Below are 12,328 nucleotides of genomic sequence, written 5' to 3'. Positions count from 1 at the left end.
CTTTTCAAAGGTTAATATACATGTATGTGATAATATTATATAAAAGATATGGACATTTGCAGGTTGCACTTTCCTATAATGGTCAGCGCTTATGATTGGTCAATATTCAATTCCACTATGCAATTTTCATGTTGAATTAATTTGTCGACTTTAATACATCGTTTTTTTTCTCTATCTCTTTCATTCGGATATTAATGTGTTTCTTTCCTTTTTACAATCAGAGCTATAGCAACATATGAGGACACCGAGGTCCGAACCTCAATAATGATTTCAAATTGGATATTTATTTTATTTTTTTATTTTTTATTTTTTTAAACTCTTGTTTGGGGTCTCAAATTACTGTTGAGAATTAGAATAGTTGAATACACAAGGTGAAATGCTGAAACTTGGTTGTGCATCTGCAGTTTCTCTCTTGTTATGTGTCAGTAAACCATGCTTCCATCCAAGGTTGTTATGCAAGTAATCTCTGACCATGTAAAAAAATATATAATAAATCAGGTGTGATGGAAACAGGAAGTTTCAGTCCAATGCCGATAGATCATCTCTTCGTTCAACATGGTGGGATGTTTTTTTGTGTCTGTAAAATGTGTTTTGTGAGAAATGGTGGGTGGAAATCACTTTGATGCTCAAATATTTATATAATAACCATCCTATTGAAGTAAATTTGGAGTCACGCGATGATATGGTGTGTGGTCCTCCCCACTACAACTCGGGATGCAGTTTATTAGGATTGATATTAAATAAAGGATGATGAACTTCACAGGGTGGTGAAAGATGATCTTGATGCTCCTTTTCTAATAAATATCTGGGGTCTTATTCTGGTGACGTGATGATCGATGCTCGACTGCTGTTTGACAAAATAAAAATATTCTCGCTCTTATCCATAATAAATCTCATTATGTAGATTACACTGCATCTGTCAGCCGTTGGTATTTGTATTTAAGTCAACCATTTTTTTTGTGACAAAACTGTTTGGTAGAGTTGAAAATGCAATGGAAACATTAGTTGATTGTTTAAAATTCGGTACATGAATTCGGTACATGAAAACTGGAATGCAAAAGTGTATTTTTATGTGCACTATTCTATCTCACACTGATTGTTTCATCCGTAACAAGTCTATTAGGTGGAAACGGGTGTGAAAATGTGCATATTTTCTTTATGTGTGACAGTCACTCAATTAGCCCAATTCAGTTAAACCTTTTTAGATTGGTTAATTAGTCTATTTAGTCATCTAAACGTGTAGTAATCATGGCCGAATTACCGACAGGGCATGCAGGGCACATTCCCAGGGGGCCTTGACCTCCAGGGGGCCTTGACCTCCAGGGGGCCTTGACCTCCAGGGGGCCTTGACCTCCAGGGGGCCCTCCAGGGGCCTTGACCTCCAGGGGCCTTGACCTCCAGGGGGCCCTGACCTCCAGGGGGCCTTGACCTCCAGGGGGCCTTGACCTCCAGGGGGCCCCAATTGATTTTATTTGCTCACTCGCTCAGATATCATATCAACATGGCAAAATGTGTAGAATTGCAGGTCATTAATTAGCTATAAAACTGCAAAAAAACTATATTTGTTGACTTTTGTTAATGAAATAGTTTTTTCTGTTGTCAGATACCTCTGTACGTATTCAATTATATTTTTTAAATTCTGGTGCTGAGTTAATGTGTCGCGGCTAATTGTATAGCTAACAGGCTATGTGTTTGTAGATCCACTGAGGTGAATGAAGCTACAATAACCAATGTGATGATGACTGAAGTCATTCCTAATAGCCCACCACCCCACCCTCCCCTTCCAGACGCACTAAAACCCAGACCCTGGCTACGGCTCGGTTTACAATAACTTCATTTTTTATAGATGAATTAAGTCAATATTAGCACGTCAGTGTTGAATCACATTGGGCCTCCAAATTTAAATTATAATTCAAATTATAGTAACTTTCTAGGTAACAATCTTAGAAAGACATGTTTGCATATGAAACACAAAACTATCACAATAACAGCTGTTTTACTTTCTTATTTCTGTTGACAAAACAAATGAAAAAACAAATGAAAAAAATAAATAAAAATAAATGAAAAATAATTGAAAAGTCAAATGTAATCAGGTTGGTCACGTTTCCCCTGGAGGTAGGTGATTAGATATCAGACATGGAAGGTCTTATCTGCGTCCCAAATGACGTCCTATTCCCTATATAGTGCACTACTTTTAACCAGGGCCTATATTAGGTAGTAGTCCATGTGGGCCCTGGTCAAAAGTAGTGCACTATATATAGAATAGGACTCCATTTGGGAATGCATCCCTTGGTTGTGCTTCACCTTGATTACGTTGTTTTCTGCAAAGAGTTGGAGACAGGCTGAATACAACAGGGTTTAGATGTAAGCCTCTTCAGTGGCTGCTGCCGGTGTCTGCTCAGGACCGTTCTCCTGGCGTTCTCCTCTCACCATCATTGGGGGTTGGATCATTATCCGCAGACGCTGCAATGTGCGAGAGAACGATACGTTCAAAATACGTCAGACATCTTTAGGCTGTAAGTTACAACATTAACATGCTATATGCAGATGCCGTGAGGAAATGATATGTTACACATCTTCATGCTTTCACATTACTGGTGATGCATTGTATCACGCACTAGATAGCTAGCTGGCATCCGTGTCTGTAAGATCGAGCCTTTCCGCCGGGTGCTTGGCACACACAAACCAAGGAATTGATTGCTACAATTTAAGCAATCAAGATTGCACTGACTGACACAAAGGGGCGGACAGCTGCTCCTCTCGTTGCCATTGACGACCGCAGCGCTCCATCCTTGACAACACCAGAACCAGCAATTACTGTTCCTTTCACTGCAAGCTGCAGCTCAACAGACGTAGTGGCATGGGACCGACCAGCCTCACATTCCTTTCTGTGACCTTCTCAACAGACGGAGCGTCATGGGACCGACCAGCCTCACATTCCTTTCTGTGACCTTCTCAACAGACGGAGCGTCATGGGACCGACCAGCCTCACATTCCTTTCTGTGACCTTCTCAACAGACGGAGCGGCATGGGACCGACCAGCCTCACATTCCTTTCTGTGACCTTCTCAACAGACGTAGCGGCATGGGACCGACCAGCCTCACATTCCTTTCTGTGACCTTCTCAACAGACGGAGGACGTCATTCCTTTCTGGACCTTCTCAACAGACGGAGCGTCACCAGCCTCACATTCCTTTCTTTGACCTTCTCAACAGACGGAGCGTCATGGGACCGACCAGCCTCACATTCCTTTCTGTGACCTTCTCAACAGACGGAGCGTCATGGGACCGACCAGCCTCACATTCCTTTCTGTGACCTTCTCAACAGACGGAGCGTCATGGGACCGACCAGCCTCACATTCCTTTCTGTGACCTTCTCAACAGACGGAGCGTCATGGAACCGACCAGCCTCACATTCCTTTCTGTGACCTTCTCAACAGACGTAGCGGCATGGGACCGACCAGCCTCACATTCCTTTCTGTGACCTTCTCAACAGACGGAGCGTCATGGGACCGACCAGCCTCACATTCCTTTCTGTGACCTTCTCAACAGACGGAGCGTCATGGGACCGACCAGCCTCACATTCCTTTCTTTGACCTTCTCAACAGACGGAGCGTCATGGGACCGACCAGCCTCACATTCCTTTCTGTGACCTTCTCAACAGACGGAGCGTCATGGGACCGACCAGCCTCACATTCCTTTCTGTGACCTTCTCAACAGACGGAGCGTCATGGGACCGACCAGCCTCACATTCCTTTCTGTGACCTTCTCAACAGACGTAGCGGCATGGGACCGACCAGCCTCACATTCCTTTCTGTGACCTTCTCAACAGACGTAGTGGCATGGGACCGACCAGCCTCACATTCCTTTCTGTGACCTTCTCAACAGACGAAGCGTCATGGGACCGACCAGCCTCACATTCCTTTCTGTGACCTTCTCAACAGACGAAGCGTCATGGGACCGACCAGCCTCACACTCCTTTCTCCTTCTCAACTGAACGTCTATGTGTATACATGTATCTTAATTTGATCACTCTGTTGTCACAGATAATTTTTAAATGAGCTTTGTGATTTACATAAAGTGACTGAAAATCTGCAGTTGTCTTTCCCTCATTTGATCTCATATCTAAATTACAGCCTACTGTAGCCTATTGAAACTAATTTACGTTAGCAATGATCACTTTCAACTTCTCTTTCTCTCTCTCTCTCTGTCTCTCTCTCCCTCTCTCTCTCCCTCTCTCTCTCTCTCTCTCTCTCTCTCTCTCTCTCTCTCTCTCTCTCTCTCTCTCTCTCTCTCTCTCTCTCTCTCTCTCTCTCTCTCTCTCTCTCTCTCTCTCTCTCTCTCTCTCTCTGATGTCTTGCAACAAAATACATTATCGCCAACTTTTCTTTTAGAGTGTCTGTGAGAACCAACGATTATTTATACGGATTAATATAAAAACAGTAATCGCCAAGAGCAATATTCCCAACTAATTTTGGATTAAGTGCCATACCATCTATTTAAAATTGTACAAAACCCCACAGCCTGTGACAAACTCTCTGCTGCAGGCAGATCTCTTTCTGAGACGCACGCTATGGTTATCTCGAGAAGAGTTGGGAGTTGTTGGACACAAAATGGTCGCCTTTAAGGTCGACTCTGTATACACAGTATGTGAGGAGAGCACTTGCAATGTTAGGATAGTTGGTTCGATTCCTGGGACCACCCATAGGAAAATAATTTAGGCACGCATGACTGTAAGTCACTGGATAAAAGTGTCTGCTAAATGGGACAGACATACACAGCCCTTCAGGAAGAATTTGACACCGATTGCATTTTAACACATTTTGTTGTGTTACAGCCTGAATTTAAAAATGGATTAAATTTAGATTTTGTTTCACTGGCCTACACACAATACTCCAAAATGTCAAAGCGGAATTATTTTTTTAGACATATTTACAAATTAATAAAATATGAAAAGCTGAAATGTCTTGAGTCAATAAGTATTCAGTCACATAATGAGTTACATGAACTGTCTGTGTGCAACATGTGTTTAACATGCTTTTTGAATGTCAACATCATCTCTGTACCCCACACATACAATTATCTGTGAGGTGCCTCAGTCGAGCAGTGAATTTCAAACACAGATTCAACCACAAAGGCCAGTGACGTTTTCCAATGATTCACAAAGAAGGCGATCTGTTGGTAGATGGGTAAAATAAAAAGCAGACATTGAATTTCCCTATCAGTATGGTGAAGTTGTTAATTACACTTTGGATGGTGTATCAATACAACCAGTCACTACAAAGATACAGGTGTCCTTCCTAACTCAGTTGCCGGAGAGGAAGGAAACTGCTCAGGGATTTCACCATAAGGTCAATGGTGACTTTAAAACAGTGACAGAGTTTAATGGCTGTGATAGGAGAAAACTGAGGATGGATCAACAACATTGTAGTTACTCCACAATACTAACCTAAATGACAGAGTTTAATGGCTGTGATAGGAGAAAACTGAGGATGGATCAACAACATTGTAGTTATTCCACAATACTAACCTAAATGACAGAGTGAAAAGAAGGAAGCCTGTTTAGAATAAAAATATTCCTGAACATGCATCCTGTTTGCAACAAGGCACTAAATACTGATGCAAAGAAATTCACTTTATGTCCTGAATACAAAGTGTTATGTTTGGAGCAGCACATTCCTGGCTGCATCACGTTATGGGTATGCTTGTCATCGGTGAGAACTAGGGAGATTTTGAAGAATATAAAGAAACGGAGTTAAGGCAAAATCCTGGAAAACCTAGTTCAGTCTGCTTTCCTACAGACGCTGGGAGATAAATTCACCTTTCAGCAGGACAATCATCTAAAACACAAGGCCAAATATAAACTTTAGTTGCTTAACAAGATACAATCGAATGTTCCTGAGTGGCCTAGTTACAGTTTTGACTTAAACCGGCTTGAAAATATATGGCGAGACTTGAAAATGGCTGTCCAGCAATGATCAATAACAGACTTGACAGAGCTTGAAGAATTTCTAAAATAATAATGTGCAAATACTGTACAAACCAGGTGTGCAAAGCTCTTTAGAGACTTACCCAGAAAGACTCACAGCTGTAATCACTGCCAAAGGTGTTTCTAAAAAAGTGCTGACTCAAGGGTGTGAAAACTTATGTATTCAAGATATATTAGTGTTTATTTTTCAGAAATGTTTCTTCCAATTTGACATTCCAGAGTATTTTGTGTACATCGTTGACCAAAAAAAAAGACAATTTAATACATTTTAATCCAACCTTGAAACAAAATGTGTAAAAAGTCAAGTGGTGTGAGTACTTTCTGAAGGCACTGTGTCAGCAGCTGAGGAAGACAGAAGGTGATGTGTTACCTCTTTGTAATCTCCCTTGAGGTTGAGGAACATATAGATCATGTATCCAGGTATCAGGAGCATGGAGGACAACGCCATGCACCAACCTACTCCCTGTCCCCAGGCCGGGAACACGTAGTTGTTCATGGTGAGAGGAACCATCTGGACAGCACTGAACAGGAACACTCCCTGGAACACAGAAGAACAACCTGGTCACAACACAATCAACCACAATGGGGAAAAAAAGCCTGAGGGCTTAATTGTGTTTTCATCCTGGATAATGTTTTTAAATGTATGTAATGTTGTATCTGGCTAGAACGGACTACTACTTTCCATTAATACAATTAATACAATTAATCAATCAAAGTCACCTTGTTACATCACAAACACAACACCAAGGATGAAGGAATATGGAGGGTTATTAATGCCAAAAATATGTTGTATAATTTGGTTTTACAGCCCTCCATACAAAAACACCATAGAGTTAATTTGACAACTCTATACATTGTGGTAGACAATTTAATGCTTTACATTGATTTGTAAATTAAATTTATGTCCTGAATACAAAGTGTTATGTTTGGGGCAAATCCAACACAACACATTACTGGCTGCATCATGTTATGGGTATGCTTGTCCTTAGGAATAGGGAGTGTCTGTACTCCTGTTCATCCATGACTGCACGCTTCTAACTCAGTCATCAAGTTTGCAGACGACACAACAGTAGTAGGCTTGATTACCAACAATGACGAGGAGGTCAGGGCCCTGGAAGAGTGGTGCCGGGAAAATAACCTCTCACTCAACATCAATAGACCAAAAAGAGCTGATCATGGACTTCAGGAAACAGCGGAGGGAGCACCCCCATATCCACATTGACGGGACCGCAGTGGAGAAGGTGGAAAGCTTCAAGTTCCTCAGCGTATACATCACTGACAAACTGAAATGGTCCACCCACACAGACAGCCTCAGAAGGCTAAGGAATTTGGCTTGGCACCTAAAACCCTCACAAAACTTATACAGACGCACAATTGAGAGCATCCTGTCGGGCTATATCACAGCCTGTTACGGCAACTGCACCAACCGCAACCACATGGCTCTCCAATGTGATGCGTTGGGCAAACTACCTGCCTTCCAGGACACCTACAGCACCCACCTTCAAAGGAAGGTGAAAAATATCATCAAGGACAACAGCCACCCGAGCCACTACCCGTTCATCCCGCTATCATATAGAAGGCAAGGTCAGTACAGTTGCATTAAAACTGGGACAGAGAAACTGAAAAACAGTTTCTATCTCAAGGCCATCAGACTGTTAAATAGTCATCACTAGCACATTAGAGTCTGCTGCCCTATATACATAGACTTGAAATCACTGGCCACTTTATTAACTAGTCACTTTAATAATGTTTACATACCTTGCATTACTCATCTCATATGTATATACTGTATTCTATTCTACTGTATCTTAGCCTATGCATTAATCATCTCATATGTATATACTGTATTATATTCTACTGTATCTTAGCCTATGCATTACTCATCTCATATGTATATACTGTATTCTATTCTACTGTATCTTAGCCTATGCCACTCCGACATTGCTTGTCCATATATGTATATATTATTCATTCCATTCATTTACTTAGATTTGTGTGTATTGTTGTGGAATTGTTATATTACTTGTTAGATATTACTGCACTGTTGTCTCTAGAAACACAAGCATTTCACTACACCTCGCAATATCATCTGCTAAACGCGTGTTTGTGAACAATAACATTTGATTTCATTTGATGTTTAATGCTCTAGTTTGAGAATGTTGAAAGACAGAGAAAGGGGAAGAGATATATATATAGAGAGAGAGAAGAAGAGAGAGAGAGAGAGAGAAGAAGAGAGAGAGAGAGAGAGAGAGAGAGAAAGAGAGAGTACTTACAGCCACGATGAGAGGAGTGAACACGACCCAACACAGCTTCCACCACAGGCAGGGCCTAAAGCCAATCATCTCCTCAATGTTGGCAAGGAACTTATCAGCACCTGCAACATATGCAAGACAGGAAGCAAGTAGGTCAAAGGTGCTGTGATGGAAGACAAGTACCTGCACTCATTGGAAGCAGATTTTGGAATTTGGATTTTGACAACACCAACACCCAAACCTTTTACATAGACTATTACATTGAGAAGGCCCCAACCTCTTTGTACATCAGTCAGGTTAGCGACGTCACCGTAGCTCTAACAGGAAGTGAGGTAACCAACTCACCGTAGAACCAGGATATGGAGACACACTCGAAGAAGACCAGGAAGAGCAGGCACATGCCGCTGGCAGAATAGTAGTCAAACAGCTTGAACACGTACAGCCCACCCTATTGGACGAGAAGAGAACAGAGAAAGACTGTTGGATACAGGTTCCCACCCTATTGGACGAGAAGAGAACAGAGACAGACTGTTGGATACAGGTTCCCACCCTATTGGACGAGAAGAGAACAGAGACAGACTGTTGGACACATACAGCCCACCCTATTGGACGGGAAGAGAACAGAGACAGACTGTTGGACACATACAGCCCACCCTATTGGACGAGAAGAGAACAGAGAAAGACTGTTGAGGAGAGTACACATACAGGCCACCCTATTGGACGAGAAGAGAACAGAGAAATGTTGAGAATGTTGAGGAAGAGAACAGAGTACACATACAGCCCACCCTATTGGACGAGAAGAGAACAGAGAAAGACTGTTGGATACGGGTTCCCACCCTATTGGGCGAGAAGAGAACAGAAAAAGAAAACCCTATTGGGCGAGAAGAGAACTGTTGGATACGGGTTCCCACCCTATTGGACGAGAAGAGAACAGAGAAAGACTGTTGAGGAGAGTACACTGTACAGCCCACCCTATTGGACGAGAAGAGAACAGAGAAAGAATGTTGAGGAGAGTACACATACAGCCCACCCTATTGGACGAGAAGAGAACAGAGAAAGACTGTTGGATACGGGTTCCCACCCTATTGGACGAGAAGAGAACAGAGAAAGAGTGTTGAGGAGAGTACACATACAGCCCACCCTATTGGACGAGAAGAGAACAGAGAAAGACTGTTGGATACGGGTTCCCACCCTATTGGACGAGAAGAGAACAGAGAAAGAGTGTTGAGGAAGAGTAGACAGACTGTTGGACACCCTATTGGACAGCCCACCCTATTGGACGAGAAGAGAACAGAGAAAGACTGTTGGATACGGGTTCCCACACTATTGGGCGAGAAGAGAACAGAAAAAGACTGTTGGATACGGGTTCCCACCCTATTGGACGAGAAGAGAACAGAGAAAGACTGTTGGATACAGGTTCCCACCCTATTGGACGAGAAGAGAACAGAGAAAGACTGTTGGATACGGGTTCCCACCCTATTGGACGAGAAGAGAACAGAGAAAGAGTGTTGAGGAGAGTACACATACAGCCCACCCTATTGGACGAGAAGAGAACAGAGAAAGACTGTTGGATACGGGTTCCCACCCTATTGGACGAGAAGAGAACAGAGAAAGACTGTTGGATACAGGTTCCCACCCTATTGGACGAGAAGAGAACAGAGAAAGACTGTTGGATATAAGTTCCCAAGTGTAGAGAGAACGAGACCAGCAAGACGGGGAGCCATGGGGGAGGGGGGGGGAGCCATGGGGGAGGGGGAACAACTATAGAGGACAGGAGATAGAACGACTGAGATGTGACGTAGCCTATTAAACTGGTGACGTGGAATAATGTGAGAGATGAGAGCACCAGTGGTGGTAGCTGGTGGAGGGTCACTGACCCTAGCTGCCTGCCTGTCTCCCTGGGAATCTTCAGGGCTCTGGAGCCCAGCGCTAGGGAAGTGTGGAGGGAGATGAAACGCTAGACTGGTACTGCAGAGCTGAGGTGAACAACTGATTAGAGCTGAGGTGAACAACTGATTAGAGCTGAGGTGAACAACTGATTAGAGCTGAGGTGAACAACTGATTAGAGCTGAGGTGAACAACTGATTAGAGCTGAGGTGAACAACTGATTAGAGCTGAGGTGAACAACTGATCAGAGCTGAGGTGAACAACTGATCAGAGCTGAGGTGAACACTGATCAGAGCTGATGAACAGATCAGAGCTGAGGTGAACAACTGATCAGAGCTGAGGTGAACAACTGATCAGAGCTGAGGTGAACAACTGATCAGAGCTGAGGTGAACAACTGATCAGAGCTGAGGTGAACAACTGATCAGAGATCAGAGCTGAGGTGAACAACTGATCAGAGCTGAGGTGAACAACTGATCAGAGCTGAGGTGAACAACTGATCAGAGCTGAGGTGAACAACTGATCAGAGCTGAACAACTGATCAGAGCTGAGGTGAACAACTGATCAGAGCTGAGGTGAACAACTGATCAGAGCTGAGGTGAACAACTGATCAGAGCTGAGGTGAACAACTGATCAGAGCTGAGGTGAACAACTGATCAGAGCTGAGGTGAACAACTGAACAACTGATCAGAGCTGAGGTGAACAACTGATCAGAGCTGAGGTGAACAACTGATCAGAGCTGAAACAACTGATCAGAGCTGAGGTGAACAACTGATCAGAGCTGAGGTGAACAACTGATCAGAGCTGAACAACTGATGAACAACTGATCAGAGCTGAGGTGAACAACTGATCAGAGCTGAGGTGAACAACTGAACAACTGATCAGAGCTGAGATCAGCAACTGAGCTGAGGTGAACAACTGATCAGAGCTGAGGTGAACAACTGATCTGAGCAACTGATTAGAGCTGAACAACTGATCAGAGCTGAGGTGAACAACTGATCTGAGGTGAGAGATCAGAGCTGAGGTGAACAACTGATCAGAGCTGAGGTGAACAACTGATCAGAGCTGAGGTGAACAACTGATCAGAGCTGAGGTGAACAACTGATCAGAGCTGAGGTGAACAACTGATCAGAGCTGAGGTGAACAACTGATCAGAGCTGAGGTGAACAACTGATCAGAGCTGAAACAACTGATCAGAGCTGAGGTGAACAACTGATCAGAGCTGAGGTGAACAACTGATCAGAGCTGAGGTGAACAACTGATCAGAGCTGAGGTGAACAACTGATCAGAGCTGAGGTGAACAACTGATCAGAGCTGAGGTGAACAACTGATCAGAGCTGAGGTGAACAACTGATCAGAGCTGAGGTGAACAACTGATCAGAGCTGAGGTGAACAACTGATCAGAGCTGAGGTGAACAACTGATCAGAGCTGAGGTGAACAACTGATCAGAGCTGAGGTGAACAACTGATCAGAGCTGAGGTGAACAACTGATCAGAGCTGAGGTGAACAACTGATCAGAGCTGAGGTGAACAACTGATCAGAGCTGAGGTGAACAACTGATCAGAGCTGAGGTGAACAACTGATCAGAGCTGAGGTGAACAACTGATCAGAGCTGAGGTGAACAACTGATCAGAGCTGAACAACTGATCAGAGCTGAGGTGAACAACTGATCAGAGCTGAGGTGAACAACTGATCAGAGCTGAGGTGAACAACTGATCAGAGCTGAGGTGAACAACTGATTAGAGCTGAGGTGAACAACTGATTAGAGCTGAGGTGAACAACTGATTAGAGCTGAGGTGAACAACTGATTAGAGCTGAGGTGAACAACTGATTAGAGCTGAGGTGAACAACTGATTAGAGCTGAGGTGAACAACTGATTAGAGCTGAGGTGAACAACTGATTAGAGCTGAGGTGAACAACTGATTAGAGCTGAGGTGAACAACTGATCAGAGCTGAGGTGAACAACTGATTAGAGCTGAGGTGAACAACTGATTAGAGCTGAGGTGAACAACTGATTAGAGCTGGGTGAACAACTGATTAGAGCTGAGGTGAACAACTGATTAGAGCTGAGGTGAACAACTGATTAGAGCTGAGGTGAACAACTGATTAGAGCTGAGGTGAACAACTGATTAGAGCTGAAACTGATTTGAACAACTGATTAGAGCTGAACAACTGATTAGAGCTGACAACTGAAGTTTGGGAA

The 12,328-nt window shown here is 43.5% G+C and overlaps 1 protein-coding gene across 1 annotated transcript in view; it reads right to left on the bottom strand.

Annotated features, from left to right (window-relative positions):
* Nucleotides 1-1,386: 1,386 nt before the first annotated feature.
* The window catches only part of LOC112240801 (sodium- and chloride-dependent GABA transporter 1-like), a 31,717-nt gene continuing 20,775 nt past the window's right edge, over nucleotides 1,387-12,328 (bottom strand). Inside the window, exons 12-15 of the mRNA XM_042329393.1 lie at nucleotides 8,585-8,687; nucleotides 8,261-8,361; nucleotides 6,358-6,525; nucleotides 1,387-2,463 (exon numbers count right to left, since the gene is read on the bottom strand). Coding sequence (XP_042185327.1) covers nucleotides 2,359-2,463; nucleotides 6,358-6,525; nucleotides 8,261-8,361; nucleotides 8,585-8,687 — 477 coding nt within the window. The 3' untranslated portion in view covers nucleotides 1,387-2,358. The remainder of the gene's footprint in view (nucleotides 2,464-6,357; nucleotides 6,526-8,260; nucleotides 8,362-8,584; nucleotides 8,688-12,328) is intronic.

This window comes from Oncorhynchus tshawytscha, linkage group LG02 (genome assembly GCF_018296145.1).
Source record: "Oncorhynchus tshawytscha isolate Ot180627B linkage group LG02, Otsh_v2.0, whole genome shotgun sequence".
In the NCBI taxonomy this organism is placed as follows: Eukaryota; Metazoa; Chordata; class Actinopteri; order Salmoniformes; family Salmonidae; genus Oncorhynchus; species Oncorhynchus tshawytscha.
This window is presented reverse-complemented; position numbering and strand designations above follow the sequence as displayed.